At 43.7% G+C, this 19,426-nt stretch overlaps 1 protein-coding gene across 13 annotated transcripts in view; it reads left to right on the forward strand.

Annotated features, from left to right (window-relative positions):
- TNIK (TRAF2 and NCK interacting kinase) overlaps nt 1-19,426 on the forward strand; it is a 559,589-nt gene that overhangs the window by 513,179 nt on the left and 26,984 nt on the right. For all 13 annotated transcript variants that reach the window (XM_029617206.1, XM_029617211.1, XM_029617208.1 and 10 more), the window contains 2 exons: nt 2,483-2,632; nt 15,506-15,665. In XM_029617206.1, the coding sequence (XP_029473066.1) occupies nt 2,483-2,632; nt 15,506-15,665 (310 nt within the window). The remainder of the gene's footprint in view (nt 1-2,482; nt 2,633-15,505; nt 15,666-19,426) is intronic.

Below are 19,426 nucleotides of genomic sequence, written 5' to 3' on the forward strand. Positions count from 1 at the left end.
GATTGCCCCAGCGCACAGGGACATCCAGTCTCTGAAGCCATATCAGGGCCATCCAACCCTGACCCTGAGGGCAGAGAGTCCCAATAGAGTCCATCAGATCATAACTCGGTCGTGCAGTTCACTGCCCCTGTGCAAAAAAACCCCCTCTACCGGCTCAGGTACTCCCTCCCCAGATTGCTGCAGCATAATAATAGATCAGTTACAGATCAACATAATAAACAGGAGGAGTTGATGTAACTAGACGTCGGTTCCTGACTGACAGTTTCCAAATGGGTGGGATTCAGCAGCGGCAGCAGCTACGGCATGAGAAGCAGAACACAAAAAGGGATGGCTCTCGGGCTGCGTGCCTACCCCGCAATGACCCCTTTCCTACCCCCTGCATTCAAAATTGCCCAGACAGCAAGAATAACTCCCCCCTCAGCCTGGCCCCAGGGCTTCCTCTGGCCCTCCCCGCCCGTGTTGTCACCCCAGTGACATCATCAGGTCGCGCCGCATGGCTCTGTCGTGCTGCATTTCACCACCGCAGCGCGGCTCCAGCCCCGTCGAGAGCACCAGGCGGATTGTGCGGACACCCCATCCCCCACCTGCTTGGGATGCGCGGGCGCAGGTTACCCGCATCGTCCATGTACCCGGCCAGGCGCCTTTATTATTGGCAGCAGGCGTTAGGCCTGAGGGTCCCCTATGTTGCATACCCTTCACTGGCTTCCAATAATTTTCAAGGATTGAATTTAAAGTATTGTTCTGGTATCTGAATGGTATAGCTCCTTCTTATTAGGCAGCGAAAATTGTTTACCATGTGCCTTCACAGAGTCTTTGGTTGAGTCTCTGGGAGGTTCGATGTGGAGTTTCTTCAGTTAAAATTATCTCCAAAGTGAGAACCAGGTATTTCCGGGAGTAGCTCCTACAAGATGGAATCTGTTCCCTGTAGTGCTTCTTATAATTACTTTCATAAACAAGCAAAGACATTTTTGTTTGGTCAGTTGGAAGTGGCGTGGGATGTCAGATGAGAGTGAATGTTCTTGTAAATTTGGTAATTTATTATTTGTGCTCAGTGTGGATTGAATTCTAGGATGATTTGAGGGGTCGGGATAAGCTGCTTATGATTTATATTGGAGGTAAGTTTCAAAGGAGTTACGCGCCTAAATGTAACATACTATCAGCAATTTTCAAAAGCCATTTACTCGAGTAAAGTGCATTTATGCGAGTAAATCCTGTGGACAATTTAATGGCATGTATTGAAGCAATTTTCAAAAGCTCACTTACTCGAGTAAATGCTTTTCAGAATCAGGCCCATTATGTTTTATGGTTAATTACTGATTTTACATTTATACTTGTAGCCTGCTTTGGAGTTATTTTGGATGATGGAAAGTGGGCTAAAATACACTAATTACATTACACTGCATTGGGTCATCTAAATTAGCTGGGAAGGTGTTTTCTAAGCCTGATAAATAAATAGACATAGAGAAGGTAATTTTTCTAATTGCGCTCACAAGTGTGAAGTCTGTGTATATTTTTTACCCATTGATTTTGCATCAATTTTCAAAAGGGAAAAGTGCACATAGACTTTCACTTTGAAAATTATCCCAGGAAATTTTCCCTAGACTTATAAAAGACAAATAAATTAGCATTTCACTCCCTAATATTTGAAAAACAAGGGCAGGAATTTCAAAGAAACATGCAGGTAACCGTAAAGTCTCTTCCCTTCAAACGAAATGGAAGAACCAGAACTGTGTGGGTATTTAATTAAGGAAAGAGATTGCTTTAACCGAGTGTAGCAGCTGGAAATCGGGCCTCTGCCTTCCAAAACTCTGAGGGCAACAATGAAAGCCCTGAGAAAGTATCGTTTTACCCTCAGAAATGGACTTGTTGATTATTGCCAGCCATGTGTAATACGTGGCTAAAAGTTGTACATATGTTAAGAGCAATCATAAATTTACCCGTGGGGTTTTGGGGGATTTCCTAAGGTGGGGACAGGTATGTACATGCCTAAATTTAAATAATCAAAATTAACTATGCCTTGAAAAATTACCCCCAGAAAAAGCAGACACAGATTTGTGCAGTTGCTTTTTCATGGGGCGATAAAGCAAAAACTACCCGCATTGTTTTGCTTTGATTAATCTGGCAAATCTCACAGGTAAAAGGTACCCACAGAGTTTGCAGAAATTTAGCTAATTTGATTATATTGCTTCCTTTTGTGTAAGACAGCAGACGGGGTGGGTGAGTGTGGGGAAGAGATGGTGAGATAATAAATCAGAGCAAATTAACATTTCCAGGCACTCTCTTTTAACAGAAATGCAAGAAATTAGACACAAACCTCCAACCTATGTTAAAAGTTACTTCCCTATACACCCAACAATGGAATAAAAGTCACCAAGACTTGGTGACTTTTATTCCATCGGAGCAAATTAGCAACCTGCCAGATATTCTAGGCTTCAGTATGTTGTTTTATAATTAGAAGATTAATTACATTGAATTTTTAAAGTCTTTTGCAGATCTCCAACACAAACCGCTGCTGTGTGATCTCACAGTGGAAGAGGGTCAAAGACTGAAGGTTATTTTTGGGTCAAATACTGGATTCCATGTGATTGATGTGGATTCTGGAAATTCCTATGATATTTACATACCATCTCATGTGAGTATTAAGAAAAAACATTTGGATCCCACAGCATTATTTCTAGTGATTTGAAATTAATTCTGGCTAAAAATGAAAGGCCGCAAATTTTAAAATACTGCATTGAGGGCAATTTGCAAAAGATGTTACCCAGCTGCCTGGGTATAATCATGAGAGGAAAATGTCCCCCCTCCTCCAGGGGTTAAAAGAAGCCGCACTGGAGAGGGGCCCAGTAAAGAGCACACAGGATTTTATTTTGAAATCTCTGCTTGTGCTTTTATGGCACGGACTTTGCACTGCCGGCCTCTGAATTAATCAAAGGAAAACAATGTAAGCAGCTACCAGCAGGCCCCTTCAGCATGTAATAAATTGTTATTGATCTTCTAAAGCAAATTTGGTTAAACTGTTAAAACTTGCCTGGAAAGAAATGCCTGAAACTAATTTTGCTGGATATATCAAAGAACAAATAGTTAGCCTGTGTTTCAAAAATTCAGCAAAAAGCCTTACTTTATGGACTTTTGTTATTGTGGGGGGATATATGGTGGTCTCCTCCTTCATACCTTCGTCTTTTTCCATGCCTAATTTACGTTAGGAATAGAATTCCCTGACAGAGGTTGCAATCTCAGTCTTACTAACCAGAACAGTATGACAGGTCACATTGGGGCAATTGTACCGTTCTCTTGATTATTTTGACTTTATTACTATGGTGGGAAATGTGATAAATTCTTATGTAAAGTTTCTACTTACCTAGTTAATGCAAACATGCTCTGTGAAGATAAAACACCACACACTGTTCTGATGAGGGCAGAAAGGCACTTCGTTAATTTAGCAATTCTTACAAAAGAACACTACTGCAAGACACCTGTGACTGGAAATGAGCAGAAAGCCTAATGTACACTTTCAGAAATCCACTCACAGCCGCCTAGTGCCTTTAAAAATATGTCTCCTAAAAGAAAGTAACATGGTAATAATACAGACAGGGGCAGACGGCAGGAGAATATCAGCCTGGGGGAATTTTCTTTTAAAACTGGCCCACAGGGTATCCGACTCCCTCATGCACTTTCATTGTAGTACAAGTGTCAGCAGCTTAAAAAAAAAACAAAAAAAACCAACCCAACCCTTCAAATTTACTTAATTACAAACACCCCCCCCCCCCCCCCCCCAAGACTTACTGAAAGCCCTGGTAGTCCAGCGGGGGTCCTGGGAGCGATCTTTGCCCTTACCTTGTGACCATTGTTCTGCCCCTGTCACATGGTAGGAGCAATGGACGGCCGGCGCCATTTTGATTAGTGGCAGCCGACGGCCCGAGAGGGAGAGATCGCTCCCGGGACCCCGCTGGCCCATCAGGGCTTTCAGTAAGTCTTGAGGGGCGGATTGGGATGGTGGCGGGGGGGGGGGGGGGGGGGTTGTTGTAATTAAGTAAATTTGATGGGTTCCGGCGTTTGTTTGTTTTTTCGGTCCGTTTCCGAAAGCGAAACGAAAAAAGTTTCCGGGTGACCGAAATTGTCCACCCCCGAAACCCGAACCGAAAAAAAAAGTTGTGCACATCCCTACCAGTTGCAAATGTCAGAGCCACACACACACACTTTCTTTCTCAGATACTTTCTCACAATCACACACACACTCTCTCTCAGACATCAAAGACACACACACACACAAAGCGAGAGAGTGTGTGTCTTGTCAGAGAGAGACAGCCACACACTCTCTCAGACACAGGCAAAGTGTGTGTATGGGTGTGTCTCTGTCTCTGACACAGACATACACTGTCTCTCTCTCTCTCTCTCTCTCTGACATACTGCTGTTGTGCTGCTGCTTATGTACTCATGCAGAGAGTTTCCCCCTACCCCAGCACTTCCACATCACAAAGTTCTTGCTTGCTGCCAGCCCCTCCCCATCCTGCAGCAGCCCCCCCCCCCCCCCTCCATTTCCCAATCCCATTCTCCAGGACACTCACTGGTTACATAGCCAGCTGCTCCTCTCAGAGCTCAATCCAGTCGCATCGTACAGAAATACCTCCAGTACCTGAATGTCATCCACTTTAGCTTGCCTCCACTTCACCACCACCTTTCCACCATCCCAGTTCATTCCCTTTCACTGTGTGCTACACAGTCTCCTGCTTTTATGGCTCTCCAGGCTCTGCTCTGCCCACCTACTCTGGGGATGGGGGGGAAACCAGAAGTTATTCATACTGTTTTCCGGGCTTATAAAAAGAGAAGATTAAGCCCTGGCCAAGACTGGGGACAGCCACTGACCCAAAGCAGCACAGCTCTGGAATTTTGCTTTCTCACATGAAGCCAGGACGGGCCAGGGGTATTAGGTGCCATAGGGAAACCTTACAGCCTTGCACACATCCCAGAACCCACCCACCCCACACATAATTAAAAGCCAGCTGATTAGATAAGTTAGCCACATAAACGTATCTGGCTAACAGCCAGAATATTCTGTGGCATGGCTGCGATGCTAAATATACCAGGCAAGTTTAAATTTAGCTGGATAAGTATACCCAGCTAGCTTTAGACCTGCTAGGTCTAACTTATCTGGCTTATTTAGCTGAATATCGGCACATCTCTAGCTAATTCATGCTATAAATTTTGCATGAATAATGCCTGCGATTAAAAAAAAAAAAGGTGTGTGACTAGGATAATATTTGAATTACTGCACTGTGCACTATTTTAGTGCTTCACATAGGTATATCGTAATGCATGTTAAATTTATTGCAGTGCCCAGAAAGGCATTTTCTTATTTTTTTTGGGGGGGGGGGGGAGGGAAAGAGAGAGAGAGTGAGCAAGCCTCTTTATAAGGGTCTCATAGTAGTCAACTATTTATATCACCATAGCAGGGTAATCTAGTTACTTGAGGTGAGGTTTTAGTTGTGGTCTAGGGTTTTGGAGCCAGTTTTACACGCACAATGAGATGTAGGAACAGCACAGTACACATCAGTGAAGATTAGACGTGATTTGGAGTGAGGAAATGTACACAACCGTGCGAGGGAGTCAGCTGGACCGTTGCAAGATCAAGGGGTTAAAGAGGCACTTAGAGAAGATAAGGCCATCGGGGAAAGATTAAACAATTTCTTTGCTTCAGTGTGTATTGAAAATGGTGTTGCAGAGATACCCATTCCAGAGAAGATTTTTATGGGTGATGATTCGGATCAACTGAACCAAATCACGGTGAACCTAGAAGATGTGGTAGGCCTGGTTTACAAACTGAACAGTAGTAAATCACCTGACTGGATGGTATACACCCCAGGGTTCTGAAAGAACTAAAAAATGAAATTTCAGACCTATTTCAATTAATTTGTAACCTATCATTAAAATCATCCATTGTAACTGAAGTTTGGAAAATGGGCAATGTAACCCCTATATTTAAAAAGGGATCCAGGGGTGATCTGGGAAACTATAGAATGGTGAACTTGACTTCAGTGCTGGGAAAAATCATGAAAGCTGTTTTAAAAAATAAAATCACAAAACATTTAGATAGACATGGGTCGGGATTTTCCATTCTCGCAGAGAATGGTGAATCCCCGCGGTAACGGGGGGCGGGCCTGTGAAAGCCGGCAGCGATCGCACCACCACAGTGTTATCGCTGCCGGCGTTCGCACCCAATAGCACCACTGTGAAATTTGGTGCTATTGGGCGTGTCTTACCTTATCGCCGCCAGCAAAGATAGCACCACGTGTCTTACCTTATCGCCGCCAGCAAAGATAGCGCCGCGTCCGCCTCCTTGCCGCCCCGACGACTCCTGACTCTGCCCTGTCTCTGCCTCTGGCAAGCATCGCACGCGAAAAATTCCTTTTCACGTACGATAGCCTTAGAAAATAACCCCCATGGTTTGGTGGGACACCATCAACATGAATTTACCCAAGGGAAGTCTTGCCTCAAAAATCGAATACATTTTTTTTTAACACTTTATTTATCATTTTAAATCAAATTACAAGTTAATGCAACTTGACAAGCAAAGGTACATAGGAGATCAAATAAAACAAGAGAGGAATTGAAATAATATGATCTCGATAGTACGCTGTCAGACCACTAATAGGGGAGGTATCAAAGAGAAATTAAGAGAAGAAATATGGAAACAAATTACAAAAGAAAAGTGCGAACTAAGCCAAAGGCAAGAGTCCAAAATCACAAAACACTGATCAAAAGCTGTGGGTTAGATATAGACAAAGCTGAATCCTTTCCAATTCCATCATTAAGAAAAACATTTAACTGGGAAGGATCAAAAAAAATATTTGACCCCCTTGAAATTTAACCATGCATTTAAAAGGAAAATACAGCCAAAAGAAGGCTCCCAAACTAATTACAGCAGGGCGTATAAGCAAAAATTGCTTCCTTTTAGACTGAGTTGCTTTGGCTACATCTGGGAATATACAGATCTTTAAACCTAAGAAAGAAACTTCTCTCATGCAGAAAAACTTTTTCAAAATAAAGTCCCGATCTGAGTCCAAAGCGAAAGTAATCAATAAAGTAGAAGGCATGGCTGCTTCTTCTGTAGAATTTTCAAGAAAAGATGAAAGATGAGAGGAATCAACTGGACCAGCCTCTGGAGAGGTATCATTCAATCTTGGAACTTTCAAATCTGGAAGATAAGCCTTAGAGATAGGCGGAAGTAAATTTTCTTTGATAGATAAAGATTTCCATAAAGTATCATCATTTTTTAGGAAAATTTATAATCCTAATATTTCGACGATGCAGAATATTTTCAAGGTTTTCCATCTTATTTTGCAGGAATAAATGTTCAACAGAAAGAGTTTCAACTGATTTTTGCAAAGCAGCCCCCTGAGACTCTAAATTATCCATATGAGATTTAATCTCAGTAAACTGAGATTGAGAAGCAAGAAGAGAATTAGAGAAATCACTCTGCTGGGAAATAAACTGTGAAACCTGATTAGACAAGTTAGCAATAGCTTCCCAGATATTGTCTAGATTAACATTAGGGAGTTTAACAAAGGAACAATTGTTACCACAGGAAGAGCTGATCCACTAATCTGCTTCATCTTTTTGAAAGGGTGAATAAACATGTGGGACAAAGGTGAACTGGTAGATGTGATGTATTTGGATTTTCAGAAGGCATTCAACAAAGTCCCGCCTGAAAGACTTCTAAGAAAACTAAAAAATCATGGGATAGGAGGGGATGTCCTTTTGTGGATTGCAAATTGGTTAAAAGACAGGAAACAGAGAGTAGGATTAAATGGTCAATTTTCACAGTGGAAAAAGGTAAACAGTGGAGTGGCTCAGGGATCTGTACTTGGACCGGTGCTTTTTAATATATTTATAAATGATCTGGAAAGGGGTACGACAAATGAGGTGATCAAATTCGCGGATGACACAAAATTATGCAGAGTAATTAAATCTCAAGTGGATTGTGATGAACTGCAGGAGGACCTTGCAAGACTGGAAGACTGGGCTTCCAAACGGCAGATGAAATTTAACGTGGACAAGTGCAAAGTGATACATATTAGGGATGTGCAATCGTTTGTTCGAATTAGGCAATGTCAATGAAATTGCCTAATTCGTAATGGTTCGGGAGAACCGAAAACAGATTGATTTTTTTCTGAAATTTCGGACTAACCCAAAAATCGGGACCCCCAAAGGAAAAAACCCCAAACCACAGGAAAAACAAAATTTCCGCGGGGGGGAGGGGGGCCCAAAACGAAGCCTGACACAAAACGTTTACCGAAGCACATCTCTAATACATATAGGGAAAAATAACCCTTGCTGTAGTTACACAATCTTAGGTTGTATCTTAGGAGTTACCACCCAAGAAAGAGATCTAGGCGTCATAGTGAATAATACAGTGAAGTCATCGGCCCAGTGTGCTGTGGCGATCAAAAAAACAAACAGAACGTTAGGAATTATTAGGAAGGGATTGGAAAATAAAACTGAGGATGTCATAATGCCTCTGTATTGCTCCCAATATGAATACTGTGTGCATTTCTGGTCACTGTATCTCAAAAAGGATATAGCTGCACTGGAGAAAGTGCAGAGAAGGGTGACCAAAATGATAAGGGGCATGGAACGGCTGCCCCAAGTGGAAAGGCTAAAGAAGTTAGGGCTGTTCAGTTTGGAGATGAGGCGACTGAGGGGGGATATGAATCATGAAAGGACTTGAACAAGTTAATGTAAATCAGTTATTTTTTCTCTCAAATAATAGAAGGACCAGGGGGCAAGCCATGAAGTTAACAAGTAGCTCTTTTAAAATAAATCGAAGAAAATTCTTTTGCACTCAGCGCATAGTTAAACTCTGGAATTCATTGCCAGAGGATGTGGTTACGGCAGTTAGTGTAACTGGGTTTAAAAAAGGTTTGTGTAAGTTCCTAGAAGAAACATTCATATACCGCTGTTATGGTAATAAATAAGCAATAGTAGCTTGTGATTTTTCTAATGTTTGGGTACTTGCCAGGTACTTGTGACTTGGATTGGCCACTGTTGGAAACAGGATACTGGGCTTGATGGACCCTTGTTCTGACCCAGTATGGTTTATATTTTAGATATCTACAATGTTCTCTCACCCTAGCTTGATGCACTCTACCAGGGTAATGTCAAGCTAGGGCGAGAGAACATTGTAGAAATCTCATCTTTGTGTGACTTTCCTCACTCAAAATCACGTCAAATCTTCACTTATGTGTAATGTTTAAAGGATACACTTTAAAACTCTTATGATGATACACAAGGCCCTACACAACATCTCCCCTCTCAACCTAACTTTTCAACTCCAACAGCACATCACTAAGAGACCGACTAGAAATGCGTACAAGAACATGCTACTCACCCAGCCGGCAAAAACTTCGCTGAGGAAACGCGCTCTTTCCATGGCGGGTCCCCCACTCTGGAATTCGCTCCCTCCAGACCTCCACCTAGAACCCTGCCATAGGACATTCAAAAAGAAACTAAAGACTTGGCTTTTTGCCCAAGCATTCCCGGAGAACTAAGATCCGAGGAATACGATGACATTATAGACCCCGATCCCCTTCTCCTTCTGTACATATGTTTCTTAATGGTGCTATATCTCAGTTTTATTAGGCCTTGTTGTTCTCTGTAAGTTCTATTTAAGTTCCTTATTGTTATTTGTTCCAATGTAAGCTGCCCCCGAGGCGACAGTTTTATTTCCTTGTAAACCGGTGTGATATGTATATTATACAGGAACATCGGTATATAAAAATAAAAAATAAATAAATAATGTGCTGTTCGTACGTCTCACTGTGCAGGTAAACTGGCCTCAAAACCCTAGACCACCAACAAAACCTCACCTCGAGTTACTACCTTGCCCTCCTATAGTGGTATAAATGGTTGACTACTATGGGTGCTACCGCATAGGCTCTCTCTCTCTCATGTAGTTATTTCTGGCATTAAAAGCATGTGATAACATGCATTAATCTATTGCACACAGCATTAATGCCCCTCATTTTCATAAACGCCTCCCCTTTGAATAAACTTAAAAAATTTGCATTCACAACATGATAAATAACACCTGTGTTATCGCAGGCGTTAGACCCCTAATGCCCGAGATAACAGCCTAACGCATTTTGATGAATGACCCTGTATGCTGGATAAGCAGCTCTTCCCCATTATGACACTATCGTGGCTACTTATCCAGGTAAGTAGTTAGCTGGCTAAGAGGCGGGCACTCGATGGGGCTGGATATTCAGATGTCACCACTTAGCTTGATAAGATCTCTATGCAATTATAGTAACAAATTTTACATGAAAAAGAACAAAATACATCTTCTGAGATAAAAATATCACTTACATCATGTATATTATTTAAATGCACTGCTGTGGTACCAAACAGAAAACTTTGCAAAACAGACACCTGCAACCATATAGTTTTAGGCCTATTGTAAAGCATGTTGGGTATGGGCTCGACCCTCAAAACGCCAGGAGTTAACCGAATTACAGTGTAATAAACATTCTATACAAAGAGGGCTGTATTTTAAAACCTTTACGCGTGCCGGGCCTATTTTATAAAGGTCCAGCGATGCGCGTAAAGCCCCGGGACACGTCTAAATCCCGGGGCTTTACAAAAGGGGTGGTCTGGGGGCGGGGCCAGAGGCCTCTGGCACAGCAGCCATTTGTCGCTGTGTCGGAGGATCACGTGCTGGCAGGCTGCCGGTGCGCACACGCCTGCCCAGAGGCAGGCGCAAAAGGTAAAACAGAGGTCGGGGGGGGTGGGGTTAGGTTAGGGGAAGGGGTGGAACGGTTGGAATAGGGGGAAGGGAATGGGGAAAGGCCACTGGCGTCGGCGCACGCAAGATTCACTAGTTTGCACCCCCTTGCGCGCGCCAATCCCCGATTTTATAACATGCGCGCGCCTGCGTGCGCATGTTATAAAATCGGGCATACATGTATGCCTGCGTGTAGATTTGAAAATTTATCCCAGAGTACTAAGTGTCAGCACTCAAACAGTAACAATCCTGCCTATAAACTAGATATACTGAAAATATTACATCAGATCCTAAACTCCAGTACACCACCTATTAGGAAAACAGAACAAACCAGGCTGCTATAGTTCCTGACACAGAACCTACATGCTAGCAGAATACCTTACCTCAGTCACATGTGCAGAACATAGACAGACCCTCACCAAATAAAGAATAAAGAGGCCATAAAGTATAAATAGAAACATGCAGAAAAAAAATGAAACAGCAACAGGCCAGACTCTGTATGCAGTGCAACAATGATAAAACAAAAATATCACCATGCCACGTGGAACATCAAGAAATATGAATTTTACAAATGTAAGTTGTTAACCACTGACAATTGTAGATAGATCTGGTCTAAATTTTTAAATAAATATAAAATAAACATAATAGTAAAACCATACTCATAAAAAGAATTTAAGCTTTTTTAAATAAATAAAATAAATATTTCAAAACAGCTGATGAATAGAACACCCAAACTTTAAAAACTCATAAAAAATTGTTTTTTATTTCCCAAACACCAATAAAATATTTAAAAAAAACAGCAAACATATCAAATAAAACCCAATAATTACAAGTAAGGATAAAAAATGCCCTGCTCTCCATTCCTGGGAACTTTTGATTCCAATTACTCAGAGCTTGTTGTAGATTATTCATTCTCACACAAACTCCTTTATATTCTCACTGAAACATTCACACACATGCTCAATATCATACTCACTCTCTCTCTCTCATACATACTTTCTCACTGACACACACATGCTCAGTTGCTCTCTCATGCACTTGCTCACACACATGTTCACTGTCTCACTCGCACTCTCTCACACAGTCTCTTACTGGCTCACTCGCTTTCACTCACAATTTCACACGCTCTCTCACACACATTCTCACTGGTTCGTATGATCTTTCATGTACTTCTTCACACATGTTCATTGGCTCGCTTGCTCTCTTACACTCACACACACATGTTAACTGACTCACTTGCACTCTCTCTCATGTTCGCTTTAATCCTGTTCCACCTGTAAATAAGAGAATATATCTTTGCTTACATTGGTGGTCAGGAGAAATCCAGGCAGGGCTGCCTGTTGATCTTCTTAGAGGTCCTTTCTTGAGGGAAGAGGCTCCAGTTCTCAGACCAAGATGCTGCTTTTTTTTTTGGTTTCTTTTAACTACTGTTGTTTGCTGGCTGGCACATGAGGGGAGCCAATAGCAGAGAGCAATGGGAGGCTTGAGCCGGCAGCAAAGGCCACATGGGTGTTCTGCCTCCTGACTCCTGCCACCGGGAGAGGCAGATCTGATGTGAGAGCAGCGAGCTGCAGTGAATCCACCGTGAGGCAGTGGCAGGAGGTCTGCTGGCTGCCTCGCCCTGCAGGAGCAGAGGCGGCAGTGGAATTTCCTGCTGCCATGGCAATGGTGGGTGGGAGAAGGGCTTGAGAGAGTAGGCCCAAAGAGCCAGAGCTGCGATGATGATGAGTAAAGGGAGGGCCTGAAAGCTTTGGAGGTGACAGGAGTGGAAGCCTGCAGCATCTTACATAACATAGAAACATAGAAATGAGGGCAGAAGAAGACCAAACGGCCCATCCAGTCTGCCCAGCAAGCTACGCACTTTATCCATTTTTTTTCCCTTTTTCCCTCTCCCACCTGTTACTATTGGCTTCCAGTACCCTCCAGCCCTAATTCCCCTCCACTCCATCAATTTAGAGAGCAGCTCCGTATCTGCATCCAAGTGACATCCAGCTCAATTGGGGGTAGCAACCGCTGTAACAAGCAGGCCACCTCCTTGCCCCATACTCTTACCCACCCCTGTTTTTATTTTTTGTTTGTTTTTTGTTTTTTTTTAAATATCAGCCCTCCATCCTTCCGCTCCGTGAAGGTGGAACACCAACTACTGGCCACTGGCATCCCGCTCCGTGAATGCCTCTGTGGCTACTGCCGCTCTGTGCAGTGTTTGAATGCCACTGTGGCTACTGCCGCTCCGTGCAGTGCTTGAATGCCACTGTGGCTACTGCCGCTCCGTGCAGTGTTTGAATGCCGCTGTGGCTACTGCCGCTCCGTGCAGTGTTTGAATGCCGCTGTGGCTACTGCCGCTCCGTGCAGTGCTTGAATGCCGCTGTGGCTACTGCCGCTCCGTGCAGTGTTTGCACGGAGCGGCAGTAGCCACAGAGTGGCTACTGCCGCTCTTCTCCTTCAGTTGCCAACAACTCCTCCAGGCCCTTCTCTCTGGACACCAAACCGCAGGGACATAGCACAACAGAAGAAATGCTGCACCTAGTATCATGTGACCAACTTCATCGGCCCACTGGGGAAGCCCGATCCCCCGATAGACCAATCCGCTCCAAATACAAATATGCAACTTCTAAATGCTTCTGAAAACAAACTGTGTTGTGGCACCCCTAGTGGCGGGTCCTATGGGGTGACGTCTTGCTTGGTAGCTTTCTCTCAAGGTCTGCAGTATCAGATTCCTTTGTAGCAGTGGCAGCACCGAAGCTTCTCCTGGACGTGATGCTGACACTGGAACCTTTAGGCAAGGAGGCAATTGGTTTAAAGTTACTTAGACTGGGAGGCCCTCATAAAGATAGGAGATAGAGACAGGTCTGTACTTATTCCCTCTCTCCCATGCCAAAAGTAAGAGTCACCTTCCAGTCATGGGACCTTTAGCCATAACTTAAAATGACATATTGCACACCCAGGCAGTAGCTTAATATAGTGCTCTGGAGTTTATTGAAGCTAACTTCACAGAAGAGAAGTCACGTACAACATTAAAGTGTTGCCCAAAACACATTTCCACCTAATCAGTGGGAGCTTGGATTTCCTATCCTTTTAAACCAGTGATTTGTTAAAATAAAACAAGCTTCCTTCTCTATACTCTACTATGCTTTCCTGCAACATGGATATAGGCAATGCAAGTTTAATACAACGCTGACTCCTAATTCTCCCAGATATAAAATACTGATGGAAAAACCCCATTAGAAGAAGGACTCCCTAGGCCAGCCACGTAGCCTTAATTACAGTTCTCAGCAGCTGCCATAGTTTAATACAATAAACCTTTTTCCACAGCTTCTAGCTCATAGTTACTGCTAACCCCCAAAACATTTCCTTTTCTTCATAGTAATTCCTTCTTGGTTCCCAACAAAAAAAAATAAGTGCTCTCAGCATTTAAATAAAACCTTCTACCTTTGCTTTTCCAGTAATAGACCTAGCAACGCTAATTAACCCAAAACAGTGCTAGAGACTCTTATCCAACACACTGCTGCACAGAAGTGAAAAAAGGAAAGAGATAATCTTAAGGCTGACTTAACTTTAGAATAAAGATGTGCCTGGGCACCGTTCTCTTTCTGCCTCAGCCTCTCCATCCTCCTCGCCTTCCATTGAGCTCTCCTGGATGCCTGCTGCCTCCTGCACTCCCTGCCTTCTGGAGGGCCCCTCTCTTTATACAGGCTAGCCTACTTCTCCCTAGGAAGACATCGCCTCTTTGTTTCCCTGCCCCCAACACTTCCAGGGGCTGACTACCCAGGGCATCTGGGAAATGTAGTTTCCCTTTTACTTCCTGCAAAGGAACCTTCACACCTGAGGCGCAATGGAAATTTTTCATGTTTTGTCGAGAGAGGGGCTATCAGCCTCCCTCCCGAAATATGTTGCGTTAGACTGAAATATTAGGAACCTTCACACCTGAAGGAAAAACACCTAAAGCTTTACTGCGCAGAGACTCACCACTGGCTCAATCATCACAATTCACTAGGGTGGTGTCATCCTTATTATAGAGACCATCTATCCTATAAAGGACCCTCTGTTTTAGATTTTTATCTACCAGCATGTGGCATACTTTGTCGATTTTAAGTACATATTTTTTGTTTACAACCATTTCTGTGATGTAGTTAATTGAAATAGGTTTTTTTTAGCTATGGGAGAAGGCAGTCTATAGATATAAGCTGTTCAAAAATAACATAAAAGTGATAGTTTGCATAGAGAGAGTTTGGATATGATGCAGCTATAGACATATTAGGCTTAAAGATTGATACATCAACCCATGGACGTCGCCACAAGAATGGCCTGATATCACAAGAAGTTTTTTTTGTCCTGGCACTGGGCCATTTGCATAACTTGCATAGCCATTTCCATGCAAATAAATTAGTGAGAGATCACTAGCTTTTTGGCAAAGAAACTTAGGGAACCCTCAAGGAGATATAGTTAAGCTTTGCGGGACATCATCTATTGGTGCGATTTTCTCAGAGGAATTTAAGATGAGTGAAGATGCAGAAGGCTTTAATTAATGTCCCTAGGTATTAAGGATCCTGAAAGTCAGCCGAGGAGGAACACTTAGGAACACATCTGTTCCAGGCCCTGCAGTCTGTCCTTTAAACTGCAACCATGCAGTGTCTGCTCCTGACAGGATAAATTGTATTGTAAGGGGAGCTAAAAATAGATGTACTCTAACCTTTTGATTTCTCCTGAGCCTTTTATTTTCTGCTGTAGATCCAAGGCACCATCGTCCCTCATGCCATTGTTATTTTGCCTAAAACGGAGGGTATGGAAATGCTGGTGTGCTACGAGGATGAAGGGGTATATGTGAACACCTACGGCCGGATAACTAAAGATGTTGTACTTCAGTGGGGAGAAATGCCCACTTCAGTGGGTATGTATGTCCCTCTTTTTTTGTTGTTTTGCAGGCTTCCTACTTCTCTTTAGGGTTTCCAGCTCTATTACAAGTTGCCCTTCGTAGCCATAAGCCTTAATTTTCAATTACCAGGATTGTTTCCATATTTTTATTTTTCTCTCCCCCTATGATATGCCAGACATCATTGCTGCCAGAGGTGGGGGCCCACAGACTCTGGCGTCCTTCATAATCTAGGGTGCATACATGCTAAATCCGACCCCTTAAATGTTGCTGTTGTCCAGTGACAGGAATTCCAAACCTTCTCAACTAGGGACTGTGAACACTGCCACTGCTTCATCTCTTGCCACTGCTCTCCCAATGAACTAAAGCCAGGTCCACAACACTTACATAGGGACTTTGATACTGATGTACGGGCACACATGTATGAGCGTTTGCCAGCTTGCATCAAACATTCACGTGGATATGCACATGTGGTATAAAATAGGCTGTACTCGCGTACATGTGCGCACACTTATATAGACGCATGCATGTGCATGCGAATGCTGCCTCTACCGTGTAAGTGGAGAGATTTTAGTAGACACTCGTGCTGACACAATTACCAGTTTCCCGACTTCGTTCCTAGTTCTGCCAAGTAAAGGACAGGACTTCTTAAACTCCCCCCAGTTACTTGGCCTCCCTCTTACCCTGTTGGCCCCTTCTCTTAAAACCCCGCTGATTAGCGTAGTTTTTTTTTGTTTTAGGACTTACAAGCCATCCATAGCAGAAGTGGTAGGGGACCCCGGCATGCGATTGTGGGCTTAAGTATTTACGCGCTGGTGTCATTCATAAATCCTGGAATGGCCACAGCACACCCCTTTTTCAGAAAAATCTTTGTGGTCGTACCAGGAAATACGCGCATAGGTGGGTGCCTTTTAAAATCCACATGGCACGTGCCAGCCTGGCTTCTACATGTATCTCCTGGCTTTGACACGCCCTGGGCTTTCAAAATTCACTCCAAGCCACTGGGCTGGCCCTGGGTATGTAAATCCAATAAAAAACAGAGTATAGATAAAGTTAAGCAAAAGTACCGTATTTTTCGCTCCATAAGACGCACTTTTTTTCCCCCAAAGGTGGGGGGAAAATGTATGTGCGTCTTATGGAGCGAATATAAAAAAAAACCCAAACAAAAATCTAACAAACACCCCCCCCCCAAGACCTGACAAATTAATTTCCTGCAACCCCCCACCCTCCTGACCCCCCCAAGACCTGCCAAACGTCCCTGGTGGTCCAGCGGGGGTCCGGGAATGATCTCCTGGGCTGCCAGTAAACAAAATGGCGCCGACGGCCCTATGCCCTCACTATGTCACTGAGACCGACCAATAGCAGCGGTCGGTCTCAGTGACATAGTGAGGGCATAGGGCCGTCGGCGCCATTTTGTTTACTGGCAGCCGACGGCTCACGCCCAGGAGATCGTTCCCGGACCGCTCCTGGACCCCCGCTGGACCACCAGGGACGTTTGGCAGGTCTTGGGGGGGGTCAGGAGGGTGGGGGGTTGTTAATTTAAAGGGTTGGGATGGGGGGGGGGGTTTTGGGGGTTCCCACAGAAAGAAAAATTTTCTGATCTGGGGAGTGGACCGAAATGGCCCTCCCCAGACCCGAAAACAAAATGGGGAGAAAAAAAAAAACTATGCACTCCCCTAATTTGCTCCATAAGACGCCCAGACGCAGAGCCGGTTTAGCACAATTTTTTTTTTTTTTAATTTTCCCCCTCTGAATCCTAGGTGCGTCTTATGGTCAGGTGCGTCTTATGGAGCGAAAAATACGGTAATTTCATTCTCCATTGATTTTTTTTTTTAAACTTACAATTTCTGGCTTGCTTATAAATGACCTGATTTTCGAAAGGTCCATTCAGTAACACCTAAGTGTTGCGTTTGCCGGTTCGCTGCTCTTACCTCCAGCCCCATGCCCTCAGCAGATGCTCCCGTCGCCAGGGAAGGCCCCCAAACGGCTGTAAGGCCGACCCCACAACTTAAAGGACTATGCGCAGTTGAGAGAGCGACGCCGATGCTGGGCTGCTTAGGCGTGAGTGCGCCCGACTTCCTGCAACTTAAAGGGCCTGCGGTGGGAACTTCCCCATGGCACCTGCTGATGACATCAGGGCTCGTTCCCTATTTAAGGCTTTCTCTCCCTGCCTCGCAGTAGTGCTTTGCCTCAGCGTTCTTCACCCCAACATCTGTTACTGGCTCCTGCTGTGTTCCCGTTCTTCTATGTCTTCACCCTGAGTCCTCATCTTCCTGGTCTGTCCTTCTTAGCCGCCTCCCAGTGTTCCTCCTTATTCCTGTGGCGCTTCGTCCTTCATTGTTCCTTCTCCTCGGTCGGACTTCTGGCTTCTGAACCCAGCTTGGACTTGACACCTCTTGATCTCCACCTGGCCTGACCCTCTGCCTGGACCTCAACCCTGAGTGCACTCTGCCCTCCTCTGACCTCAGCCTGAACCTGACTCTTATTGCCTGCCATCTGCCCAGACCGCTGCTTGACCTGACTCCGTCTTCTCTTACTGTGCTGTCCCGCATCATTTTCTATGCAACAGATCTTCGCCTCCATGGAGACCTGCACCTAAGTGAAGCCAGCCCCGGCACCTGAGGGCTCAACCTAAGGGGAACGAGGGCTGGTATTGGTGAAGCTCCTGTTGGGCCTCTGCTCTGGCCAGCTCCGCCTGCTGATGGCGGGGACCTGCAGGGCTCCTTTTTGCAGATTGCACCAACTCCCCCTCAGCCCAAGGGTCCTCTTCCTTAACACTGTTTGACAGGTGTTAGCCTGTTGTTTTCCAGGATTACAGCTGCTTAACAAGATGGTAAAGCTCAGCTAAAGAGAGACTTTTATTTTGTGCCTTGATTATAAAAGGCCTGATTTTAAAAAGCATTTACATGCTTAAAATTGGGTTTTGCATGTATAAATGCACTTTGCCCATATAAGTGGGCTTTTGAGAATTGCTAAAGTATATGCCATTGAATTGTCCATAGGTTATACACATGTAACTGCACTTTTACACGCTTAAATGGCTTTTTAAAATTGCTACGATAGTATGTTACATTTATATGTGTAACTCCTTTTAAAATATCCTCCATATTGAGGGTAACTTTCAAACAACTATACTCATGTATATGACCGTGCGGAGATCTATGATACACATATCAGAGACGCATGTGTTGTAAAATACGCATCACTCTATCCTGCATCATACACACGTATATATGTTTATGCACGAATACATGCAGATCATTGAAAGCGAGTATTTAAATGCATTGAACATGCATATTTTTCCTACCAATTTTTAAAATATATGTGCATATATTTTACTTGTGAAAATAAAATAGAAAATTTGCATGCAGAAGTTGGTATATTTTAATACATGCATGCTAATTGAAATTACCGGTTTTCTAATTCCTTCACCAACCCTTCTGTGGGTAATCGAGACCCTCCAGATTCTTAGCCTCTAGGTCACCCAGATCTCCCACTAGACCAATGGTACACAATAAAAAAGTGTAATATTTATGTATTTATTTGTTTGGTTTTGGTTTTCGATGGTTATAGAATATCAATTACACAAAATAATTATTAGTTGCAAAATTACACGAGAAATTTGCCAACTGTACATGCGTAAGTCTCTTACAAAATAGCAACTTACATGCGTAACTGTTGACCCCTAGACTGTGGAATATGTATACACGAAATGTAATGTACACGCATATTTGCGATGGTTATAGAATAGCAATTACACGAGTACAATGTGTTCCATT

Source organism: Rhinatrema bivittatum, chromosome 9 (genome assembly GCF_901001135.1).
Source record: "Rhinatrema bivittatum chromosome 9, aRhiBiv1.1, whole genome shotgun sequence".
Lineage (NCBI taxonomy): Eukaryota > Metazoa > Chordata > Amphibia > Gymnophiona > Rhinatrematidae > Rhinatrema > Rhinatrema bivittatum.